At 44.2% G+C, this 25,316-nt stretch overlaps 1 protein-coding gene across 1 annotated transcript; it reads left to right on the forward strand.

Moving 5' to 3' along the window:
• Positions 1–5,355: 5,355 nt before the first annotated feature.
• On the forward strand, positions 5,356–19,952 carry PPP1R36 (protein phosphatase 1, regulatory subunit 36). The gene is given in 10 exon segments (XM_010081392.1): positions 5,356–5,510; positions 6,697–6,777; positions 7,474–7,595; positions 7,716–7,782; positions 8,700–8,798; positions 12,615–12,755; positions 17,362–17,401; positions 18,687–18,883; positions 18,974–19,162; positions 19,712–19,952. Coding segments are annotated over 10 exon segments (1,332 nt in total).
• Positions 19,953–25,316: the final 5,364 nt, after the last annotated feature.

Genomic DNA, 25,316 nt, shown 5'->3' on the forward strand with positions numbered 1-25,316 from the left:
AACCACGCAGAGGGAGTAATTGCACGAGGATTTCAGTAAAAGAATGTGCAGCTGGTTTTTCTGGCTTTCCAAAAGCAGCCTGTGTTCCCGTAAGCGGTGCTGGGCAATTGTTGCCTCCTGATTTCCCTTAGACCTTCGGTCTGGGCTCAGTAGCTGATTCTGTCTTTGCCTATCAAATGCCTTTTGCTACTTTGCCTCTGTGGATGTAGTTGCCACTGAACATGGCAGGTAGCCAGGCCACAGGGCTCTGAATCTAGGGCCAGGCTGGTGCCGGTGTCCCAGGAAGATGAGGATGTGAGGGGCCATGGTATCTCTCCAGCAGTTGCAGAGCAACTACCTGACTGCCCTTTGCTTTGGATGATCCAAGGGATGGGACTGAAATGCAGCAGTGTTAACAGGTGAAAACAGTGAAAATTGCTGAAAACAAAGAATTAGGAGCTTCAATTTTTGCACAGGTCTGAAGTGAAAAACCACATTAGTGCTCATAGTATTGTGCCTAAGGATATTATGTATTCCATTCATATAGCATGATCCTGTTTTTAATGAGCAGGCAGAAGAACTTGGCAGGTAAATGGCATAGTCATGGACTAAGTATTAGCTACAGTGAAATTGAATTCGGTACTTGTGTGTCTAATACAAACAGTAGTGCGCACACACAGAGTCTAATATTCCCAGAGAAACCAGGGATGACATTTAACTGCCCCTGGGAAGAGAGGAGGAAATTAATACGGTGGGTATGGACCTCAGAGACTTGACACAGCAAGAAGAAACGAGGCAGAAAAGGTGAATGACTGGATGGCAAGTTAGGGATATTTTTGTTGAGTTTATGCATGTGTTTATTTTCTGGGTGGGATATCTGAATTAAACATTAGATATACCTAAAGAATGGATACATATGCGTACTGTTGAGTGTTCTCAGCTACTGGGACACACATGGACAGACAAACACCACAAGAGACATCATTAAAAGAAGGTTAATAAGGCTGCGAGGCCACTTGTTCAGAATTATGACCATCAGAGCAAGCCTATTTCTTCTTTCTTTGTACTTATGCATCATAACCCAGTTTTTAATTACACAGTAACAGGGTTTTAAAAGTTTTTTTCTTTTGTAGGGCACCTGCCTCAGTTAGTGCACACAATGGGCCGCATGTACTCTAGGAAAGTAATATTTCCTAGTTCAACATACACCTTATTTACTGTGTGCTGTCCAGCCCCTGCTCTGGAGAAGAATTATCCGTTAGGATGTTGTCTGTGGATCTCATCACCATCACATCTTGAGTGCTTCACAACATTAAACATTTAGTTTTCATCCCTAAGATATGTAGAATTCCCACAGAGAGAAGGTGATAAAACAAAACACCAAAAGCCAAGGGCCATCTGTCTATATGGGGTCTTCTACTGGAAATGCCAAGGGACTGGTTTTTTCAGACAGATTTGTATTATATACTTCTTGGGCTGTTCGAAGTAGAGTTCCTATTGGGTTTGGTCACAGCTGTGGTACCTAGTCCTGCATTTCAGACTTCCATGAAGCCAGGCGGTTGGCTCAGAGAGCAAAGAGCACGCAAATAATGGTCATTAGGGTTAAATGCGGGTTGGGGTGATTTGCCTGGCATTCTGTGACTGAAGCCCATATGGAAATCAGTTTCCCATGTAGCCTTCAACTGCTTCAACCATTACACCTTAATTTCACTTCTTGTAATCTTCTGGTTCGCTCATTTTACAGCTTCCAACTCTTGCAACAGCTGAAGCAGGGATCCAACAGACACTAATCTCCTTTGCTACACAATGCCAGGCTTTTAATTTTTTTTTCCAGACTGGTACCTATTTGAGCCATCAGCACAGGTGGGATGTTTGTTGCTCACCTCTGCACCCACAGCTCATGAAACACCTGGGCTGAGCTGATCTCCTCCAGCAAGCACTTGGTAAAGGGTAGTACAGTGATGCATCTGAGCATCCCAGGTCTCCTGCTCTGGTAGCTCAGTTAGTCTCAGGGTTCCCCCTTACACTGTTGTCTGTCCTGGTCCCCGTGCTTGGCCAGAGCCAATTCTGTCCCACTTTCCACAAATCACTTCCAGATTTTCTTAATTTTCCCATAGGTACCTGTCTGCTGCACTCATTCCCAGGCCTTCCCTGCCTGCTTAGCCAGCTCTTTCTCTAGCTCTCAGTCCCAGTCTTTACATTCACAGTTGTTCTCCCTGTAGGTAGTTGTCACTCTTACTTTGTCCCCATCTTTCTTCTGGGTTTTTTGTGCCAATTTGCTCCCAACTCTAGTACAGCCGAAGGCTTGTCTCCCCTGCCTCCAGCACCATGAACGCTCACACGGGTGGCCCTGGCTATCTGCAACACGTCCTTTACTTTTCCCAGTTCTTTTGGCATGGCTTTTACTGGAGCCAAGATGGGACGATGGTCTCCTGAGGCTGATGACATCCCCACTCTATAAAAATGAGTCGATGAGCCCTCAGTTCCATGCCTCCCACTTTCCCCCTGATACGGAGCCTATTTCTACAGTGCTGCCTGGCTGCCGTGGGTGAGATTTGAGGTCGTTCCCAAACCTGCTTCTCTCATCCTCTTAAATATGTAACTTGGCTGCCAAGTCATGCATATGTACTTGGCAGCCTGCAATAGCAACTGGAAACACAACGTACACAATATGATCGTAAAAAAAAAAAAAAAAACACCAAAAAAAACCCAGACTGTAGAGAACAGAGCCTGAGCTGAATTTTCAGGATGATTTGAGGTTCTTGCTTAGCTATCCATGGACTGATTTTGTTTGCATGCATAAACCTTTACAGAGTACCTACAGGAGAAAAGTGTTTGGGAGGCTACGGAAATGGGAGGAAGTCAGGGGCAGTCTGTTTTATGGAAATTTTCCTTCCCCACATTGTATTGTCCATGCATTCTTCCATGTGGTCATGAACATCTCAGTGTTGCTTTCAGGAGTATTTTCCCTAATTAGGAACTACTGCAAAAATGAGTGACACCATCTTTAAGATCCAAAAGCATAGGAAATGTTCCTGTCTTACTGAACTGACCTGTCTAAAGCTTTTAGGTCTCTTCAAAGTACCTGCTGGCCTGGTGCAGCTGTACTAGCAAAATTTTCCTAGATTCTGGCTGGTTTTCACCTTATAGATGACCTGACCTATTGAGAGATTTGGTCCTCCCCTTGTCCCCTTTTCTTTGATCTGCTTCTCCTCTGACCCTTCTCTGACTCCACCATGAACTGATGTATAAATGCTAACTCGACAGAAAGCTTCTCATTTATTTTTGCTGGGTTACTGTTTTTGACAGTTTAGGGAACCGCCTTGCTGTGGGGACAGAGAAGAGTCAACACAAAGGTAAATGATGGGAAAACTCTGATGGGAGCGAGAATACCTCTTCCTTCAACAACTAGCTATTAGGCGTAGCTGTAACGTGAAGCCTCACCCTTCATAGGGACTTGACTTCTGTTGGCAAAAAGTTCTTTTGACAGTATAACTTGTACCAATTTTGGGTGTGATCTAAGCAGTACGAGTTATATATGACAGTGATCCACTGTGATTGACCGGTATGAGAGATTTTCTGCTTGCAAAAAATAATGCTTCACAATATCCCAAGGGTCAAAATTCCTCCCTCAAAATCATGCCCTTAAGTGATCTGCCTTAACATACAGGAATTATTTTCAGGGGCAACTTGCAAATCTCGAGCTGATTGCTCGCTTAGGGAACTAGGTCACGTCACAGGAGACTTATGACCTGATAGATATACTTTTAAATCTTGTAAGTCCCAAGCTAAAGTATGTTCAACATTCAGAGTGTTGTACAGACATCAGTGCCCGTGACAGAGGGACTGGGTGCAGCTGCCTTCGCTGCTGCCAGTAACCAGGGACACCTCTGCAGCTCCCGACGCTGAAGAACACCATCAGCCTAAATGAGCAGCTGTGGAGATGTTATTGCCTGGAAAACACTCAGTTTCCCTGTTTGGACTAAGATGTTACCCAGGGAAGCCTCTTAGGGGAGCTGGGAAGGAGCAGAGAACACAGACCATGCAGCACAGGCTGGAGGGGAATTTGTGTGCTGGAATCTGCGGTTCCCAGGGGACAGCAGGCTGTCACCGGGACACTGCCGTAAACAGTGCCTGCCCTAGCCCCTTTGTTCCTGGCCGTGTCCCAGGCAAGCACCATGCTCACTGTGAGTCTCCTCACCTTTCCTGGCTCCATCGTGTTGCTGCTGTTTATATTGGCCTCTGCAGCAGATGCTGGGGCCACAGGAGGCCCCATGGGGTGGGCAGGGCAGGGCAGGGACAGTCATTCAGCCATTTGTATTAGCAAGAAGCAGCTGAGATGTATTTTGAAGACACAGGAGTGTAATTTTCTCCATCCTGTGATGCCTTGGTAGGCCTCGTTCTGCCATGCTACCACCTTTTCTATTTTCCTTTCATGGTTCATAATCCCTTGTGTGTAATATGAAGGCATAGCATTTGCATGGCCTTTTTCTTCTGAGAGTTGTAAACCAGTATTAGAAAGCTGGACTAGAAAGGACAAGTTGAAATAACCACTTTTTGTCAAAGGATTAGAGCCATGGTTTCCTAATATTAATTTCTGGTCTAACCATCGCGTGGGTTGGTGGCTGCTGACATGAAATTATTCTGCTGTCCTGTACCCAGTGCTCTACTGCCAAATTAGGTTGAGCAAGAGTCTGTGAGAGCCTTGTGGCTGGCTGGCTGAATGGTACCTGGCAAAAAGTCACAGAAAGCCTGAAAGTTTAACTCGGTTTAAATTTGTAGGCAGAAGGATTTCAGCAATAAGTAATTTTGCTTTAAAAATGACCTGCAAATAATAGTTAAGGGTTTGTAAGTCTCTCTTGTTAATTAAGAAAGGACTAATAGGTCTGATTTATTTACAGGGGATTTTTTTTTCATACGGATTTTAAAAAAATATATAGATACCGTAAAATGCTGTTACTAGTAGTTTTGCCCAGTGTCCCCTGGAAGGTCTATCTGGTTTTTATTTAAAGGTCTCAGAATATAATGGAAGTGCATAACATGCATTTTTAAACAAAGATTTATTTTCTTTTGATACGTAGTCTCTACATTTACATAAATATTATTAAAAAAAACCCAAATAAAAGCAATGTGTTGTTTAATGCATGGCTCCATTTGATTTCTCAGCCTTTATTGATTCACTGGCAATCAAAGAACTAATGTTCCTTATCAAACTTTCCATTATTTATTCATAACCTGAAAGACATAAAAAAGGGCAGATACATGTTTTTCTTTCTTATGCTGGCAATTTATAATCTCATAGAACTTTTCAAATAACTCATACACAAAAAACATCTAGGTGAAAAGCAGACTAAGGAAAGATAGAAAGTAGCCTTTATGCACAGTGCTTGCATTATAAATACTTTGTTGGGCTGAGAAATTGAGCATAGATTTATGACATGTGCTCTATATGCTGTTCTCTTGCAGACGATAAAACTAACTCTGGGCGTGTGGTACTGGAAAGATGATACCAACACACTTGAATTTGCAAGGTAAAAGAATGGTGCTTAGGTTCAAATTATGTAGGCTTAGGCCTTGATACAGCAGTTCCAGGTAAGGTAAAGTCAGAGTCTAATACTGTTTTGCCTGAACATCAACTGTGGAACAGTTTTTATTTAAATTACTTTTTATTTTTGATTGAGACTGGAGCTCCTTAACAGTTGCTCTGTGGCATTAATCCCATCATGTTAATGGAGAGAATCTGAAATATTCATATACTCCACACTGCTCTCAAGCTGAAGCCACCACAGAGGGATGGCTAAAAGCGTGTGGCGCATCCTGCCACGTGTCAGCAATGTGCACCCTGCACTGGAGCAGCAGTGCTGGATGTGAGGGCCAAATGCCATCCCAGGTGTCTGTAGGTGGAGGTCCACAGACCAGTGCTCTCTGTTGCTGGTGTTACGTATGACCCTGTGCAATGGTGAGCACTGGAGGACTGGAAACCTTTAGGGAAACCACAGCTCTGCGGGGGTCAAAATGCATGTAACTGTGCTTTGAATTTCAGTGTAATTGTGGATTAAGACTTTATCATTTAAACTATTGTGGCAGAAAACCCCAACATCCAAGCTGTATCCCCCCCACTCTCTTCTGTACAGGGCAGGGAGCACGGTGGAGCGTGGCAGCTGTGGGTCAGTCACACACTCCCTGCTGTTGCCTCCTGCCCTGCCAGGCATTTTCCAAGCCTTTGTCATGGTGGAGCCAGGCTGCTCACCTTTCCCCTGGCCATGCAGCTTCTGCACGCACCTTTCATGGTCTGTGTCTCAGCAGCTTCGGCCAACTTCTCCGCTGGGTTTGGGAACGCTGCTGACTCTGCCCAGAGGCTCTCCAGGGAGAGGAGTGAGCTCCCCACTGACCTCTGCCTGTCTCTGCCCTCTGTGATCCCAAAGAAAAGCTCTGGAACTGAGCAGTTTACATTTAAAATCTTCCTAAAGCCACTTGAGACACTGATTGCTTGAAGGGTTTATGTGGTGCAGTGCGTGTGGTGGCAGAAGATGGAGCAGGAGGGCGCAGGGAAGCTCCTTTACTCTTTGGTTCTCTGTTATTGAAAATAATGTCTCACGTGGGCCTCACCACAATCTTAGAGGCCAAAATAGATATGCCTTTGTATCGTGGGATGTTGACCTCTTTGCACTGCTGTTAGTAATTCATACTACTGCATGTTTGTACTCTGTATTTCAGCTCCAAACCAGCAGCTGAGGAAAACCTTAAGAAAGGAAAAAATGCTCACTTGAAGGAAATACGTGTCAAGACATTAAAGAGGTATTTCAATTTGACTAGCCTAGCTCAAAAAGAAACAAGATCATTCCGGTGGGAATATTCATCCATTGTCTGAGGATCATGTCTGAACAAAACACGTGGAACAGGAAGCCAGCTGTCATTTCAACAGGGTGGATGAGTGGTCTGAGCGTAAAAACAGAGCCAGACATGCCCAGTGTTGAATGCTAGCTCAGGCACTAGCCTGGCATGACTTTGGTAAAGTCATTCAGCATCTTTGTTGCTGTTTCCAGATCGCTTAGAACGAGGTAATAATTCTCATCTACCCTAAAGAGTATTGTGAGGTAATTAATTCATCTGTGTAAGGCACTTCAAAGATTATTATTACTATTATTATTATTAATTTTATATATTCACAACATGGTCTAGCTGACTTTCATTCATTACTTAAAACCTCTTTGATCTAAATAATATAGTCACAATTTATTATATTAGCAACTAAAAGAGCAACTTCAGACGCAACCTTAGAGGTGAAATGTCCTATTTCTTGCAACATCTCCAGCCTGTTTTGTGGTTAAAACAGTTGAAAGTTAGTTCAGGATACCTGCCAAACACATTTCACTGCCTGTCCCTTTGAAACTGAGTGCAATGAAGAGAGTACATACCAGGTAGAAAATCTCAATGTTCTCAGACTGGAATTAACGCTGTGCCCTTAAATGTTATGTATTGGTCAACCACTAGCATCTTCCAAGATGATTGCAGTGCAACGCTCCCTGAAAGAAGTCTAGCTGACAAAGAAGAAAATTTGTGTAGGCTGTCCAAGGGAGTAGAACATGAATATGTGACGTTGGATGATGTAAAATGTGAGTAATTGCTGGTATTTTGTAACAGCAAGGTATTGCCATACAAGTTAGAAAGCCATTTCTACTAATACTAGCATTTTTTTTAAGGAAATATTGTTTTTCTCCTCTCTATCTTTTCAGGTGCTGCTTTGCTTTTGAAAGAAGCAAAGGAGTCACATCACATGCTGTCATTTGCAGCAGTTATGAGGTATGTAATTTAGAGTTTGTTTCACGAATTATGTGTGTGTAGCCGGTAGCGGAGGGACCAGGATGTATGAGAAGTAGAATATGAAATATCAGAGGTTTAAAATCTCTCATCTGGGGGGGTTCAATGGGAAATAACACCAAATGCATTTCGTCCTTGACATGTGCAGAGAAATAATCCTATCACCTGTTTGAAAGCCTTCCACTCTGTTAGCAAAGGAAGCCAAGAACTTGGGCCTAAATATCTGAAGGCTGTTATCCATCTTACCCTAAGTTAAATTCCTTGTTAGCCAGCGCAGCTGCAACACTACATGCACCAGGAGTACTAACACGACTGGGAGTCTGGGCTGCCTTCCTGTGCTGCTGCTGTTCCTGTCAGAGCTACAGGGCTCATTATTTGCTGCAGTCACTTACCAGCATGACTTCTCTACAGGCTAAAGGCGGGGAGGCAGCAGGCAGAGCATTTTATCTCAGAGGCATATCCCTGAGATCACCAGGGCTGTACAGTGGCTGGATTGCCTTTGAATTAGGAATGTATCTGTAGATCTTGTTGAGCCTCAGCCATACTGTTCTTTCAGAAGGGGAGAGGTGTCTGAGTTGTCCCCGTTTTCCTTTGAGTGTGAATGCCACTCTTTCAGTATGTTCAGTGCAGAAAACATGCTTCTTGGAAGTATGTGTGGTAATATCCAATTCAATCCACTCTTCAGAGTGTTGATTGGACTCTGTTAGTAATTCTCTAAAAGCCTTCAAAGTCTTGGTGTGGGGTGGAGTGCTTGCTACGAATAGGTCTCAGCCATATAGCTAATATTTGGTATAATGCAGGCCCTTGAGCAGAGACTTTGTTCTTTTTCATAATGGTCTAGAGGTGTCTGTATCTGCAAATCTGCAGACTTCACAGTGACCTTTCTACCTTCCATTTAGGAATGAGAAACTAGATGAGTTCCTCATGGCCCTGCTCTTCTACCTATCTTTTTACCTGGAAAAAATTGCCCTGGAAAAGAAACGCAGATCCTTGATTTCGTGAGTACAAGACTTTAGGGGTCTGGAATCACAGGACAGTCTTTTGTGTCAGAATCTGAGAATATGAGCAAGGACTGCGTGCTATATTGGCCCGGTCTATATATGGAATAGTAAGGAGAAAAAGCCCTTGGTCTCACCATTTATATGCCCTGTCCCCTTGCCCTCTGTGCTCTCTGGAACACAGGCTCCCCTGGCTCTGTAGAGAGATAGATTTTCTGGGAGGGTTTGAACCCCACATTGCCCCAGCCTTGCCCTGAGAGGCGTGTGCTGCTGTTCACATGGCATGGCATCACCATAGTCTCCCTTTCAAGATGGTGGCTGGATCCAGTCCTGCTGCAATGGGGTCACCAAATAATTTGGCTCCTCAAGGTAATGCTGCAATTTGAATAAATCAGTACTACTACCACCAACACAAAATCTGTGTGAGTGTCCCGAATCAAATTACCATCCCTTAGTGCCATTTCCTGGTAATAACATTAGCATCCAGTCATTTCTGCTCACATCACAGAGAGAGCACCAAATAGTCGCAGCCAAGTCTGATGGGTGTTAATTTGTGTTGTGGGTCACATTGCTTTAAGACTCCGTTTCTAAATACTTTGTAGAGCAGGTTCAGATGACTCTGAGATGCTAGAAACATGTTACAGCATGAGGAATATATGCTAGGAAAGCAGTTCCCAAGCAAGCATGTGTGACCACACTTTCTACCTTGCAGAGTGAAGTGGGGATGCCAGTTTAGGAGCTGCTGTGTTAGAAAGTTATATGCCTTGGGAAAAAGCACTGCAGTATTACAAACCGTGATTGCAAGAAGCTTCAGTGATTTTCTGGAGTCTGTAATAGTCTCTGAGAAGTCATTGACCATCTTCTTAAAACACCAAATGATTACTTACTTCATAATTCATGAAGCCTTGACATAAAGAGGGGCTGATTTGTCTGGGTTGAAGAAAAGACTGTTGGAGGATTGCTGGCCTTAAGGAACTGATTTGTTCTATATCCAGAGATTGCCAGGCGTTTCTCTCATTGTGAGAGGAATAATTAATAAATAAATAAACCTATCAGTGTAGTTTCATACACAAAGGTCATAGATTCATTTGAGGTGCTCTGGGCTACAATTTACAAAATGATCCCCTTGCTCTTGGCTGGCAAAGGAGAAGGAAGTCATTCCGTGGCATGTCAAAATGGCTCATATCATCTACTCATGTGGCAAATACAGAAACAGACTGAAACTAAGAGGAGTTTGGACCTATTGCAATAGAGGGTTATGTTTCGTGGATCAAGGGGCTCTAATTAGTAGGTATCAGCTATGACACTGGATAAACCCTGGCGGGAGACACTTTTCACTGCGTTCTGACACGCTGTGCTCCCAAAGTGACTCCTGCCTTTCGGTGGGAAACATATACTGACTCTCACTTCTACAATACTGTTTTATTTAGATTCATTACCTCCCCTGAAGGGAAGTGGCTTGCTTTTCAGGATTACCTGCAGGCAGAGTAATGCAGAGAGGCTTAAAGAAGAGACACTTACAGGAATTCAGGATATTGATCTAATGAAGTATAAATACAAGGAAGGAAAATATAATTACAAAAGGCAATTTTAGGTCCTATTTAATGTTGAAATTAATCCTTAATAGTTTTAGCATGTTAGCTGACTTGGAGGAACAGGGAGATATTAGTCACAGTGGGAAGAGCTTTCTGATAATTGCATCTTCTTTCCCTGTTCAAGACTTCCTATTTTCTCTGTTATCCACCTGGTCTAATTCCAAACTTGGTACATGCTATATTTCAAAACAAATGTAGCAGGGTCTGTCTTTTTCCTCCTATGGAGTAAAGTTCTGGAATGGTCTTCCACTAGGAAGTAGTGAGGACAAGTAAGAAAACTACTTTTTCTCTGGAGGTGGAGCTCCATGAGCTTGTGAAAGAGATTTTATAACTACATAATAGAATCATAATGACATAAAATTACACTTGTGATGAGAATCCCCGTGTTTGTGATATGCTAATGTATTTGAGAGAATGTGAAAGAAGATTGCATGGCCATTCGTTTTCTTATATCTATCCCACATAAATCCCATGCTCAGGGATCTTGCTAGTGGTCTGCTCAGGAAGAAAACTCCCTCCCCCTTCCTCCAAGATATAATTTCGTTTCAGAGACTTTTTTGCTTTCCTGTATAGTACTGGTGATATGCCACAAGTAGAGACAGACTGAAGGCAAGACATGCTGGTACCATGTCATGTTTCTCATTAGTCACACCTCTAATTTTCTCCCAGTTAAACTGACAGATTACTTGGAGACAGGGCTTGGTGAGCCGCCTAGTCCTCTTTCAGCCTGACGTTCCTATATGACAGACACATCCGAAGGCTGTGCAGTCCTTGAGCTGCTCTTCTTGTAGACCGTGTATGATAACCCAGTAACACAGAAAACATCACTGGTTCTTCCTGGTGTGTTTTGCAGTTCCTGCCATTTGGGCTGCCTGTGAGAGATGCCCAACTCATCTGTTGGGACCACTCTTGTCCACAGGGAGCCAGGCCTGATGGTCTGAGTAGCTCCTCAGCTGTCTTGAATGTAGACTGTGTAGAAGTATCAGTGTCCATGGTGCCTCAAGAGAACGTCTGAGACCGTCCTGGCTTCAGGAACCATTGCTTCTGTGCATTAAACATTAAAGGACTAAAGGGCTGCTGTCAGAGAAACTCAGGATGAATCTGGATATCTTTAACTTCTTGTGAGTTTATCTTTTGTTGATGCTGTCCCGATTCTTTGTAAATCCAAGCCTGAGGCTTTTCTGGCTTCTTGTAGGTTCAGGAAAATCTTGTAACTAACTTCAAAAGCAACTGACCCATTTTCCAAAGCAGTGGGCATGCGGCATTCCCCCACCAGAGACAGCTTGGGAGTATTCGCCTCTGAAATATGTGACTCTAAGAACAAAATCTCAGCAGTGGTGGATGAGACATGAATGGAACAAGGGCTATTAATTCTGTCCTGTGTTTTCTTTCCCCTTTAGTTTCTGTCTGTTTCTGCTTCCAACCCTTTCATGTCTTTTGAGGAAAATCTGCTGAGTTTTATTAGCAATTATCCTTGAGGAGCCCAAAGTAATTGTCTTAATTTATTAAAGTGGGTTGTGTAGGAAGCTTTCGAGCTGGAGGCCATCAGGGGTAGGACAGATAAAACCCCAACTCTCCGGAGCGTGAAAGGAGGCTGGTAACTTTTAGGCCGGCAGTGCTCCCAGGCCCCGCAGACAGCCGGGCAGATTACAGGGGAAGCGGAAGAAATAGAAAGCTCTTTGATTTGGCATTTCCTCCGTGTTTGATCTGAATTGGTTTAAAATACAGGCTTGCGGTGTCAGCCGTTCCTGTTTAGAGGCAGTCTTTTTGAAGAGAAGCGAGGGCTGCCTCTGCCGGAGCCAGGCCCAGTGCCCCAGGCCACCGCTGACAGAGCCTGCGCCCCGAGGGAGCTCAGTGCACCTCCAGGACTTTTATGCAGGCTGCAAAAAGGGTTCATAAGCTACGCAGGATCAAAGGCGGCAACCTGACGGGCTGTGGGCATGCAGCTTATAAGTTGTGTGGGGCAAGAGAGGCTGGCTGGGGCAGTGGCCCCGGCCCTGTGGTGCCCCAGGCCTTGTGGCCCCACCGGCGTTGCCAAGATGTGCTGAAAGCACTGAGCCCGGCCTCGCTGTGAAGGGTCCCCTGGCCGCAGCGTCACACAGCGTGTCGGGTTATGTGTCAGAAAACCACGCTTACTTCTCAGGAACAGTCACTCTTTCTAGCATCCCTTCTGTCCAGAGCAACTTCACTGAAAACTTTTTTCCCTTTCTGTTTTAAACAGGACTGTGATATTTTTAGAGAATAAAGAAATGGACAATGTGTTGGCAAGGTTAGCGGTGGCCAGGATACACCTTGCCAAGGCGTACTCGAACCTTATCTTTGAACGAGGCATGGCACAGCAGCACCGCCCTCCTGGTGGAAAGTAAGCCAAGCAAAGCTTTCCCTTCTGGGGATACTCACTCTGTCAAGGACCACAGCAGCCCAGGGCCAAGGCCCTGCTGAGTGACATAAATGAATGCCCAGGGTAACAAATGTCCTGTGAGCCAAGGAGTCACAGAGGGATGCAGGACCATGAGATGGAGAAGTGTCCTGATCTCCCTGCAGCTCTACCTGTTAACTAACAACTCCAAAAGTGTTTCTGGTGAGCTGTTACCAACTGATCTGACCACAACGAGTTGCAGCAGAGCTCTGGATACCGAACTGGAAAGCTCTGTCCCTGGTATGCAGAAGCCTTGCTAGATATACTGAATGGGAAACTTCGATGGGTTCAGCATGAAAGTGAGCCCTGGATCTTACCCTGCCACTTCCACTTGCTTAATCTTGAGAGCAAATGGTTATGTACCTGCTGGTTGCCACTGATCTCTGCATAAATTTCCTCTTATGCCAAACATGAGATAGCGTAAGACTAGTCTAGCAAGTGAAGGAGACCATGTTCCTGAAGGGCAGCAAGTGAAGGGAGTAGAGACAAGAAGAGGTTGTGCTTGAGCATTGGAGGTGTAGGGCTCCTATCTGTGAGCAGGGAAGATGGTGCATGGTGTTTACAGAGTGGTGGAGACCAACTGTTCTTTAAATGCGATGGTCCCAGCGATGAACTGAAAGGGGAGAGAAACACATAGTGGGAATTAAAAAAGAAACTGAAGAAGACAGGAGAGGATGGAAGGGTGTTTGAAAAGGCAGAAAAAGCAAGGGAATGATGAGGACAAGAACAAGGTAGTTCTAACAGGAGATGAAGTTGTGGTTTAACCCTGGTTAGTAACTAAGCACCACAAAAAATGGTTAGTGGAAGGAGAACATAGTGACAGAGAGATCACAAACTGTGCTAGTGCTAGGGACTCTTTCCTCAGCCATGTATATTCCTGCACAATGTTTCCTTCCCCTGGCAGCAGAAAGGGTCTGGCAGTCCCCACCTGGCACCCCAGTCCCATGGGTTATTCTCAGAGCAGTTTCAGGCAAACTTTTTCAGTCAGTTGGTGTGAAACTGCTGACAGTCCCCCAGAGGAGCCACAAATATTCACCTGCAGTCCTGCAACATGGCTGTGGGCAGCCTTGCTCCTGGCTGGGATGGGGAAACCGGAGTTTCCTTCTAATCAAGAGGAGAAGGTAACCTGTGAAATAATGGAGTCAAAGGGGAGCTGAAATTGCTGTCCCAGCATTTCATTTTAGTGTGCCCCATCCCGCAAGCTGCTGGACCCTGAGAATTAAGGATGTGTTCCCTCTGCATCCTTGCACATCGGCATTTCACCAGGCACTCCTGGGAGCAGCCTTCTGTGCCAAATCCTTGCTCACAGATTCCTGCATAACCTTCTCACTGGTTGGACAGGGAGGGTCATGACAACATTTCATTATTTCTGTTGGGTGGCCCTAATGTCTGCACTTATGAGACTCAGTTGGAGGAACTTACTGCAGAAAGTAACTTGACTCCAAGAACTGGATGCATCTGGATAAAGCAGCCTGTCGTATGCCCAGGTAGTTAGCTCTCCTGCCTCTTCACTCACTCCTATTGTCTGGTGGATGGGAATGTGCAGGACTGAGGCAAGGAAAAGGTCTACTGTCAAAAACCCAGCGGCATGGGAGTGAGAGCAGAGAGCTGAGAGAAGAAACTGCGTTCTTTAATATTTCCATCACAGTGAGGGTTAAGATGCTGGCAGTGGGTTGGGATGTCAGTGTCCAGGCTGTGAAAACACAAAGGCTAGAAAAGTGCTTTGTCTTAAAGCCTTCATGATGTAAGGTGCTGTATAAAGCGAGACCTCACTGAGTTACTCATAGCAGGGTGGTGGTAGCTGACTACACTAACTTCAGAGTTAGGCTAATGCTGAGCATGTTATAATGTATGGCACTTCCCATACCATAATGCAATTATATAAATATAATCTTTTCCAGGCTGACTCAGTTTAGCCTTAAATGTTATCTGGATCCTCCCAGACCATTATGTGAACTGCCAAAAAAAAGAGCTAAGGGACAGAACTGACTAACATTCTTAATTATAAAAAATGGTTAGGAAGTTTTCGAGCACACATGTTTTGGATTGGAAAGGTCCTTCATCAAAATGGAATCTGTGATGAGGGTTACTTTTGATGAGGTTTTTTTTTTAACCTGAAATATGTTGAGATTTAAAAGCTGAGAAACTATTGATAATGTACCACCCCCAGTTTTACTATATTTTCCTATAAACCAACTATGGGTTCATTATGGTGTTGAAGCTTTTGCTTTTCACTCTAATTCACCATAGCAACATTTTAAGGAAATCTTATACTATGTTGGTAAACTGCTTTCCCTTCCAGATCTGCCAAATGTCTCTGTGTTCATATGAATTTTCAGATATTTTATGTAAAGGTTTTCTCTGAAAATTTAAAAAGGGAGGCTTAGGTGGAGAACATCTTCATCTTAACAATTTACATGACTTGTAAAATGCAGCATTCAAATCCCATCTTGATACTATCCCAGACTGGAATTTGAGAGAGTTCCTCCAGACCTGTTATTTGTATATGTTAGCATTAGTCTTTTTGTGCCTCCAACGCTGAGGAAGGAATAGGTGTGTCTGGCTTTCTCCTTTTATGTTGATGGGGGTTGTGCAACCTTTTTTATGGTGCCAGTTTCCTTATGGGCATTTGTCATAATGGGAAAAATACAGCGTGTTCCCAAAGCTGCATGCATCCATGGCACAAACACAGTCGAGCCAGCCCTTACTGATCCTTGAAGCTGGCTTGATCCATGGGCAATTAGAGCCACGGCTGCGGTGGAGGGAGCTGCTAAATGGCACAGGAAGCATTTCTTCCCCATGGGACCCTATGCACAACAGTAGTTCTTGTAGATGTCTGAAGTCACTACCACCCTGCATCCAAACCCCATGCTTACTGCACCGTCTGCCCTTGGCTGTACTGTCCTCCTCTTTTTTGCATGAACTCATCTCACCCCTCTGACAGCTCTGAGAAATCGGTGTGACTATATTTCTAGAAAGCATGATGCTCTTTGCTCACTCATTCACATTTCTTACGAGTCCCATCCTGAATCTTGTTGCAAGTTGGATGTTTTCCTGACCCTTTCTGTATTTTCCTAGATAATGAGCAACTGTGCCCTAGACATGGGAGGTGCCTCCTAGTTCAACACTTATTTTAGGAAACTTTACTTCAAGCAAGTCTCTTAGCTTAGTACCTCACCTGATGGAAGAAAGCACTAGGAAAAAGAAGGGTGTAGACTCCAGGCCTTATTTGACTCTATTAGCATTTTTTTTTTCTGGTGCTGACCCCCACATAGGTTTCTCTGCACAAGCTGTGTAATGTTAAAAGTTGAAGCTGGGTTTCACATTTAGGTTTAAGAAGCTGGGGTTACTTTAGGTTTCTCCAGTCTGGTATTCTAAAGACAGAATATTGTGCTTTACCAGAATTTATAAGGAATCAAAAGCATCAGAGTTGTTCTGGGAGTTCTGCTTTGGCAAACGGCCATGCCATGCTTGCAGAGTCAGGCTTCTTTTCCCTTGCACAATATGTGAAGTGTCAGCAGGTTAATGGCTGGTGGGAGCCAGGTAGGAAGATACATCGTCATCTTGATCAAAAATATCAATAAATAAAAGTCGGAAGATGGTAGATAGACCTGTAGGGCTGAAAGGTATTATCTTCATGGTCTGCTCTACATTGATGTTTCTGGGGTGATGGTTGCTGGGGATACCCTAGATGTGTGGAACACTTGATGTTATCAGGAAGATAAGGGACATGTCAGGAGCCAGTGACTTGATGAGGAGACAGGCTTTCCTGGCAGGACCGAGACAGATCTCGGGGACCTATAGGCTAGCAAGGAAAATCTGCTTTCATGTCCATGAGGGTGAGTTGTGCCAACTCCAGGAGCACTGATTGGCTGCTGGGATGTGTGCATCACCCTCTGCTTTAATGGCTGTTTCCATGATCCTCAGTCATTTGGCTTTGTGTGAGAATCCCCGGGCTCCAGTGCGTGGTGAGAGCGTCTCTCAGGCTTCCACTGGGCAAATTGCTGCTTCTTTAACAAAGGACCTTTGTCATTCTTGGGCATGTTTTACATTTCTTCTTGGAGATACATCAGCAGCATCTCCTTCCTGGTTTTTGAGTTTATTGTCTCAGCACTGGCCTGGCTTTGTGCCCTTGGTAACTCTGCTCGTTGCTCTTCCAGTGATGTCAGGAAGAGTTTTTATTGACTCCAGTGGGAACTGGGTTAGATCAGCGCTGACCACTTTTGAAAGGCCCATGCAGAGAGCTCAGTCTAGATAGCATAGCAGGGGAGCCTCGCCTGCTCATCACATCCAGCTTTGTTCTCTGTCAGATTTAATTAACTGAGCCATACAATATTTTGCATTTTCTCCTGAGGCAATGAAGAAGTGCTGCCTTTCCCTTGGACAGTGGATCTCTGCATATTAGTAACGAGGATCTACCAGCAGCAACTTTATTGCCCTGGTGAAATGCCAGCTGGGCATAGCCCCATGAGTCATACTCAATGCTCTGTTCAGAGAACTGAAAGGACAACTGCTGCTATTAATTTTGTGCTCTTGTTCACTGCCTTAGGAGAAAAACGTCATTGCAGAAAGACCGGCACTTCTTTGAGGTAAGAAAGACAAAGATAAATTGAGAGTGTGACTGAGTGTCAGCCCAGAGCAGGTCCTTCCACTGCACATCCAAATGCTCCTTTCCTTTTTAGTTCCCTCAGTACTTTACTTTTAGGGCAGAGTACCTAGAATAAAATTTTACCTCTAGGGCCTCGATGTCCCTGTAATATACCATGTCTTTGCCCTTTGGTCCAAGTGTTTTTCCCTTGGAGCCCTCAGCCAAGGAGTTTCAGTCCCTCTCTGGTTCTTGGACCCCAGGCAGTTCCCACCACAGCCTGAGGTCCCTCTGGGTGGTCTGGTCTATAGGTTTCTTCTCATCATTGGCCTCGTAGTTTCATCTCTGTAGGTAAGAAATTTCACAGCCTTCTTTCACTTCCATTGCCCTTGGTGACATTTCTAGAGGCCAATAAGCTCTTCTGGCCTGCAACATACAGCTCCATCAGCCATTTATGAGACTCACTATGTAGGAGGGCTTCAGCAAATTAATACAAAACAGCTGGGCCAGAATTATACTTTATAAATTGAGAAGCCTTTCCTTGAAGAAGGGGAACTGTGGATTAAATTCCACAAACAAACAGCAGTTCCAGCGATGCCATCTTTTCAAGAACAGACTCGGCAGAGATTGGATTTATTAGGGGTTGCTTCAGCTTATGCCAGGGATCACAAATATTAAATAGGAGTGAAAAGCTGTATTTTGTTTTTTTAATCATCAAGCAGACATGTGGAGGTGAGATGTGATGAGTTCACATTTGGTAGTAATATTTTCTGTGATCATAATGCTGTCATTCAGGGTGGGGATCATCTTGTCTACCTGCAGCTGCCCAAACAATAGCTGTCCAGTCAGACCATGCCCTACGGCTGCTTTGACAGCCATTGCAGAAAAGAGAAGCTCAGCCAGAGGGTGAATCGTTGCCTCTTGAGACAGATGTATGTGATAGGAACCCCCACAGAATGATTCATCCCATTGGTCTCTTTCCATTGATTATTGAGGGAAACTGAGTGGTGATCTCACGTTGTCTCCTTAGTTTCTATCAGCAAGACTAAGCCAAATTGGTGAGAGTTGAGCACAATGAAATCCATCTGAGCTGACTCTGTCTCTAGCCTCATCTGTCTGCCTACCTTTAAAAAGTCAGTCCATTCGAAACTTCACTGATGCATGCATGGTAGATTTTGATGACAAATGGTTGCTGGCATTTTAGTGGAGTCATGCCAACCTGAACTCTGGGATGCAGTGGGACTCTGGGCCTTTTCCCAGTGAAAAGGGGAACTGTGTTTTCCATTTAGGGCTTCTACAACTTCTGCAGCTATGTGGCTTGGCTTGTGTTCAGACGGAAGCACTTCCAAGTGATCCAGGAAGAAATTGGCAGGCTTCTTTTCTCCGACATATTCAATCCCGCCTTAAGATACATGAACAATGCTGACTTGCAGAAGGCAGGAGACAGGACTGCTGCTGCAGATACAGTGCGATTGCCATATCTGAGGTATACATTTGACACACTGGTGAATCCTTAGGGAACCTGCCCTGTCTGAATATACTGACATGATAACACCTTCATTTGTCTTCTTTCAAGAAAAGTCCATGCCAAGCATCCTTCCATAAACTACATGGTTCATCAGCGCTCGCCAGTGCTCAGCACACTGCTGCCCTTGCCAAAGGAGAGTGCTCAATACCTCTCCCAGAACCACTACTGTTGGGGGAGAGACCCTCAGTCTTGCACGCGTGGCTGCCTGCCAGACTTCTCCAAATTGTTAACTGCCAAGTAAGAGGCTATTTCTCTGCATAAATAGATTTGGTAGTGCTATGAGGAAGGGTGTTGGACAGCTAGCTCTTCCTCCCCAGGAGAGGGGCCATTGGACTGAGGATTTGGTCTACACAGGAGTTAGAGAGGAACACGAGTGTATGTCCTGAGAGACCTGAAAGAGCTTGAAACTTGCAGAGGTAGTACTCTTGGTTAACTGGTGGCAAAGCAGCCATCGTAGTGCTTTGTTAAAACTCAGAAGTTTTCTGGGGAAAGGAAATATGTTTTAACATAGATTTGAACAGAAATAATCAAAACCTCTCAAAATCAAAATGGGATGTTTATTTTTTTTCCCTGTCATGATTCATTCATGAAACATGATGCAGTGTGCAAGGTGCTGAGGGTATAAGCATGGTTATTTGTTTTTCCCAGGGGAGAACAGATATCCAGTCCTAAAGGAGGCAAGGTTCCTTGCAGATTTACCCAGGAAACATTACAAATCCGTTCCTCTTTCTCCTGTTCTCCTTTGCTTCATTGTGTCAAGCAGATTAAGATGATGTTTTCTAACAGGGTGGGCATCATTGGAGCTCACTGTAGTGAGTTAAAGTCTTTAGTGAGCATGACTGGTGGGACAGTGGAGAAGAAGGAAGAAGACGAAGAACAAAAACAAGGAAGAACAAGGAGTGATTTCTCCATCTGGACAAGTGACCTCAGTTTTCCACCTTTGAGAAGCCCCCAAAACAGGCTGAGTAGACAGAGCACGGTGCTCTCAAGAGCAATGGCAGAAGCTGATTGTAATCAGAGCAATTAGCAGAAGTGGTGTCTGTGTGGAGTGGCATGGTTTCACACTGCTAAATAAATCACTTTGAAATTTCAGCTTAAGAAGCCTGGCTCATTTGTCAGAGGTGGGGTGGTTTAGCACACATGGGCCTGGACTGGGTGACTGGAGACCTCAACTGTTAATTCCTGGTTCTGTCACTAACAATTTGTCCTCCATCTTAATGCCTTCATTGCACCATTTCTGACAAGGGTATTTTACTGACTTATTTTTGTGAAGCTTTGACACCTGCAGATTAATATTATTACTAATTTTAATGTCAGCCCTCTTTCTTTAAAGGGGTAGCAAAGCAACCAGAATATATGACTTACTACAGTCTAAAAGCTGCTGAAATTTTGCTTTTGAAGGAAGTTACTCTAGAATCTTTAACATATTGTGTTTACTTTTTTTTTTTTATTTCCATCATCGCTCATCTTTTCTTGGCTGTAGCTAGCCTAATTTATGACTTATTGTGAAATAAGTATAGCAAATAGAAATGTTGTTATTTAAAATACCTACCAGGTCTTAATTTAATTTTATCTTTTAAATTATTTGTATATATATATTTAATAATTGATTTTACAATATTGGGAAAGCAGATCTTAGATGTTTAAACTTAAAATATGCAGCTGGCATGTCAGTGTCTTGAAACAAAATGAATTAATGGCAAGAAGTGGTGTCATTTTACCTATAAGACTTGCTGTACATGCTAATCATTAGCATCAGGAGGAAAATTTTGGATGAAATCTTGACTTTGTCATAGTCAATAAGAATCAATTAAAAAATAATGGATGACTAAACAGTGGAAGAAAAACAGAGGGATAATATTTTCGTCATTGTTAAAAGGAAAAATTTGACATGTTAGTGCTGGTTTGGAAGGATTTCAGCAAAATATCTCTTTGCTGGATAAAAATAATACAATTTTCCTTTGCAGTGTGTAGTTCCATTTTTAAAAGGATGAAATTTTATGCCACAATTTTGATGAGAAATTTATGTCTTCTGGAGCAACCAATAGTCCTGTGACTGGATCACTTATGTGGCATGGCCCTGCACTGCCTTACTGAGACAGACTGTAGATTCACAGCTATTATTTAGTCTCTTCACTTAGACTGGCACATGTTATATTAATGCCTAAATAGCATGGTGGCCTAGGCTTGTTCTCCATGTGTCAGGTGAGTCCTTTTACCATTGGATGAGGCTGTTGTGGCCTGCAGTTTCTCTCTCAAGCTTTTCATTAGACATCTGTTGTGGCACAGAGCAAAAATATTTAAAAATAACATCTTAGAAATTTTGTGGGATGGAAAACACATATTCTCTCCCACAGGAGAAGAAATATAAAATATATATTCAGAACTGTGTGTGAAACCGCTATATCTTCCTCATATATATGACATGGAATGGTACACTCTTTGTTAAAAATTAACATTTCTAGGTTTTACATTCATTTTGGGCAGGCAGGTTAGTGCTCATATTGTCTGAAAAATACTGATGAGACCTTAAGACGGTGCTTTAGTTGCAGGTTTTCTGAGAGCCTGGCTGGGCCAAAGCACGTGCAGCTGTCTTTCCTGGCTGCATGGGTGACTCCTGGATGGTGCATACCTGGCCAAACATGCAAGAGGCAATTGTTGTATCATTGCCCTGCAGCAGCACGGTTTCCCTACCAAACGATGCAGCAAGACATTGGCTCATAGCTGGAGCTCAGGGAGGCTACAGCACAGCTTCCTTCTCTTGGTCTTGGGAGAAACCTTTCAGTTCCTGCACTAGGAGACATCCATATGCTAAAGGATAGCTGCAGCTTTGGCTCTCCAGCTGTGACATGGTGCCATCTCTGATCTGTGGATTGACATCCCAGTACACTGGTCCTTGGAAAAGCCCCTTGCTTTGTTGTGGCAAGCAAATGGGCATTGTATGGGGCCTTAGAAAGAGCATGAGGAAAAGGCATGCTTTGCCACATCAGTCCTGCAGGGCGATTTAGACTGTGGAATGTGCTAATAACTGGGATTTGTGAACAGTCCCTGCACTGCCTGGGGCAGAGCTTTAGTGGAGCTCCACACTTGGCCTGTGGTGGGCCCGGGATAGCAGGAGAAGACTAGAAGGTGGAGCATGCACTCACATAGGCAGCAAAGCTCCTGGATGCAAACAAGGTTTCTGTGCACTGTCACTTACCTACAAGGTCTATGTCACTGCAGAGAGCAGCAAGCACTGAGCAGCTACTGGTGTTGCTCAAAAGCAGTCGAGGAACTACTCAGACTGAGAGATGATGTTCAACATGCTCTTCACCCCTCTCCAGATTCAAGGCAAGTTCCTCACAGTCTCCTTAAGAGGAGCAGCCCCATGGGGCTACTTTCTTGCCATGAAATAGTGAGCAACAAGTGACTGCTTTTGGCACATAATTTTCCTTGGACAAAAGGCAGCTCTGGACCAGGCATGGCCTCAGTTACTTCTGTCTGCACCTACAACATGCTGTGTGGCTCACTCTGCAGGAATTACCTGGGTAAAATCTGATGGTCCTAGTGAGTCCTGGTTTTAAAACACTGTGATCGTCAGCCAAGCCCTCAGCCATGGCTTTGGGTCGAAGTTTTCTGTGGTAATCTAACAATAACCTTGAATTTCCCAGAAAGGATTGAGAAATACCTTGAAGTTCAGCTCCTTTAGTCAGCAGAGTCCTTTTGAGGGCTGCTTTCTCAGCGTAAAGTGTCTGCTTCTTCTGAGGTAATGTACGGCTAACACAGACAACCCATGCTTGTTTGAGCATGTAAGCAAGACCTGGCAGCCTTTCACACATGACAGTGAGTCATCCCTCCAGCAGGAGAGAGTGAGTCAGAAAGGGCAGTTGACAGGCTTTATTTATCAGTCTCCTGTTATTTGGTCCAGGAGAATTTTACCCCGAAAATTCCACCCTTGTTAATGACAGGCAGAGCTCAGACTTGTATCATACAACTACCGGCTTTTTCTTCCATAGGCTTTGCATGCAGTTTCATACCAGGAAATCACAGCTGGTTGGCCTTTTCCATGAATTTTTATTTTTAAAGGAGTTCTGAATGTGCCAGCTATATTGGAATAACTCCCCTAAGCTCGAGTTACCTTAAAGACTACAAACTCAAATGCCTCTTGGTGATGAAAAGAGCCCGGGGGGTTCTGTGCAACAGCTTTTATAGAGCTCCCATTTACTTTCTTCTCTTAGGGCTGCTTTGCTCAGAGCCTTAATTGAATGCTGCTAGCATGGCCTAGGCTCTTGACTGGCTTTTGATTATGGTTCTGCCACTCACAGGCTCCATATAGGGTGTGTCAGGCTTTCCAGTGTAAGCGTCTATTTTCAGAAGTTATATTGCTCTGTTGTAAAAATTCACGCCAAGCAGAAAGTTGCCAGGAAACATTGCAACTCAGAAATGGAAAAAGAGACAGAGAAAAAAAAATCTGCCTGATGATTAATTAAGGACACTCTGCCCTTGGGTGTTTCAGGTGTTGCATCTGGGAGAGAGATGGTGGTGTAGCAAGGGAAGCCATTAGATGTGGGGTGACTAGAATGTGTAGTTGGATGTCCTGAGTAATGGAAAGAAGCAAAGTAAGCTCAAGCCCATTCTACTCATGTTGCAGGTGGGTTTGGAGCTGTAACCTCTGAAGGCAGCAACCACGTAATAGCAGGGCTACAGGGCTCAGCAAATTCTCTGTGAGCTGGCACGGCAGGACCTGGAGGTCTTGCAGGTTCCTTTGCCTCCAGTCCCTCCAGTTCAGTCCTGTTCTTCTTGTCCTGTTAGGGGCCAGTGCCTGATATGCAGGGAAAACCAAAGCAGTCTGAGCCTGTTCATTTTTCTGTGCAAGAAAGACAGGCCAAAACAAGCATATCATCAGCAATGAAGAGGTTTTGTCTATTTTTGCTTGCACTCATACAGGCATTTTAGTAGTGTTAAGTCCCAGTGAGACCAGGGGACTAACACTCCTATATGCATTCAGGAATGTGGCTCTTTGTTACTACTAGCCAAGTAGAGACTCACTGGGTGCTGCAGTGGTGAAAGATGCCGTTGTGTTTCCTGATCCTTCCAGCATCCCCTCTCTGCCTGGGGCAGGGGGGGAATATTTTTTAGTCCATTTTCTTTCCCCCCTCAGATAGACAAAACACTCCATGAATCCTTGACAGAGCTCTGAAGGTGCTTCTTATTGCTCCTGTTTGTTCTGTGGCTCATTTCCCTTGCCCTCTCAAAGCCCAAGCCGAACCTACCAACCAACCATCCTTCCAGCCAAGGAGGACCAAGAGCAGCTCCTTGGTACAGACCGCTGGCACCATCACCTCACTTGCTCCTCACCTGGGAATGGGCGTGTTGCTTGTGACGGCTTTTTACCTGCAGGTGTGCTGGGGGAAAGAGTCAGACTGGAAATTGGACCAGGCAGTGATTTGCAGTAGGAAGAGAGGTTGTCAGTCTGTATTTCCTTAAGCAAGGCTTCCAAATGTTGGTGGTATGTGTTCCTTTTGTGGCTGGGACTAAGGCCTTCATCCTGTAAGCAAACTGCATTGGAAGCACCATGTACCAGTTACAGCTCCTATGGCTTAGACTAAATTGTAAATGTTTGCAAAAGTTTTTACAACTTGCAGCAAAGAAACCAAACTGCAATTTACATAATGTGAAGATAGATGTTCTTATCCTAGTTCTTCTTCCATGTGAGAGAGAGCATTTAAAGGTTCGAAGAACAGGCTGTAAGTATACTGTCACCTGTTACAGCCTTTCTATTTGGAAGAGACTGATAACATAAATGTGTATTTCTCCATGTGATCTTATTTATTTACAGAAAGAGTCTTTTTTTCCCTTTTCTTGAATAGAGAAGAAAAAAACCACAAATAGTTTCTAGACATACATTCCAAAGTCTGATGGTCCTGACAAGGTCTGACCTCAACAGGGTCCTCCTCTCTGAGGCTCCTTGCCTTTCTCTCTCCCTTATAAGCCAACACAAGCACATCAGCCATGAGCATGTCTGGGCAAACAGGGTTGTCTCTGACTTTGTGAAGTCCTGACATGGAAACTAGATCCTTGAGAGAAGGCTTCCATTGTTCACCTGTCTTTAGTACATTAAAAAAATAATGGTTATTCTTTCTACTGAACCTGGAAGAGTATGTATGACATGTTTCTGACTATAATGGGATGTGTGGGGATTGTGGATTAAAGGCTTGCCCCAAGGCTGTTATTAGCATTTTTTCAGCGTTGTAATCAGGAGACAAAGGTGCAGCATCTAATTTAGGTCTTCGTAGCAAATCATCTCAAGACAGTGCCCAGATCTCTATATTGATTGGATTGGGAGCCACAGTATTGCAGACCTGGATAGGCAGGGGATTGACCCACCCATTGCTCCTTTGTACTTAGAAGC

Source organism: Pterocles gutturalis, unplaced genomic scaffold (genome assembly GCF_000699245.1).
Source record: "Pterocles gutturalis isolate BGI_N339 unplaced genomic scaffold, ASM69924v1 scaffold23004, whole genome shotgun sequence".
Lineage (NCBI taxonomy): Eukaryota > Metazoa > Chordata > Aves > Pterocliformes > Pteroclidae > Pterocles > Pterocles gutturalis.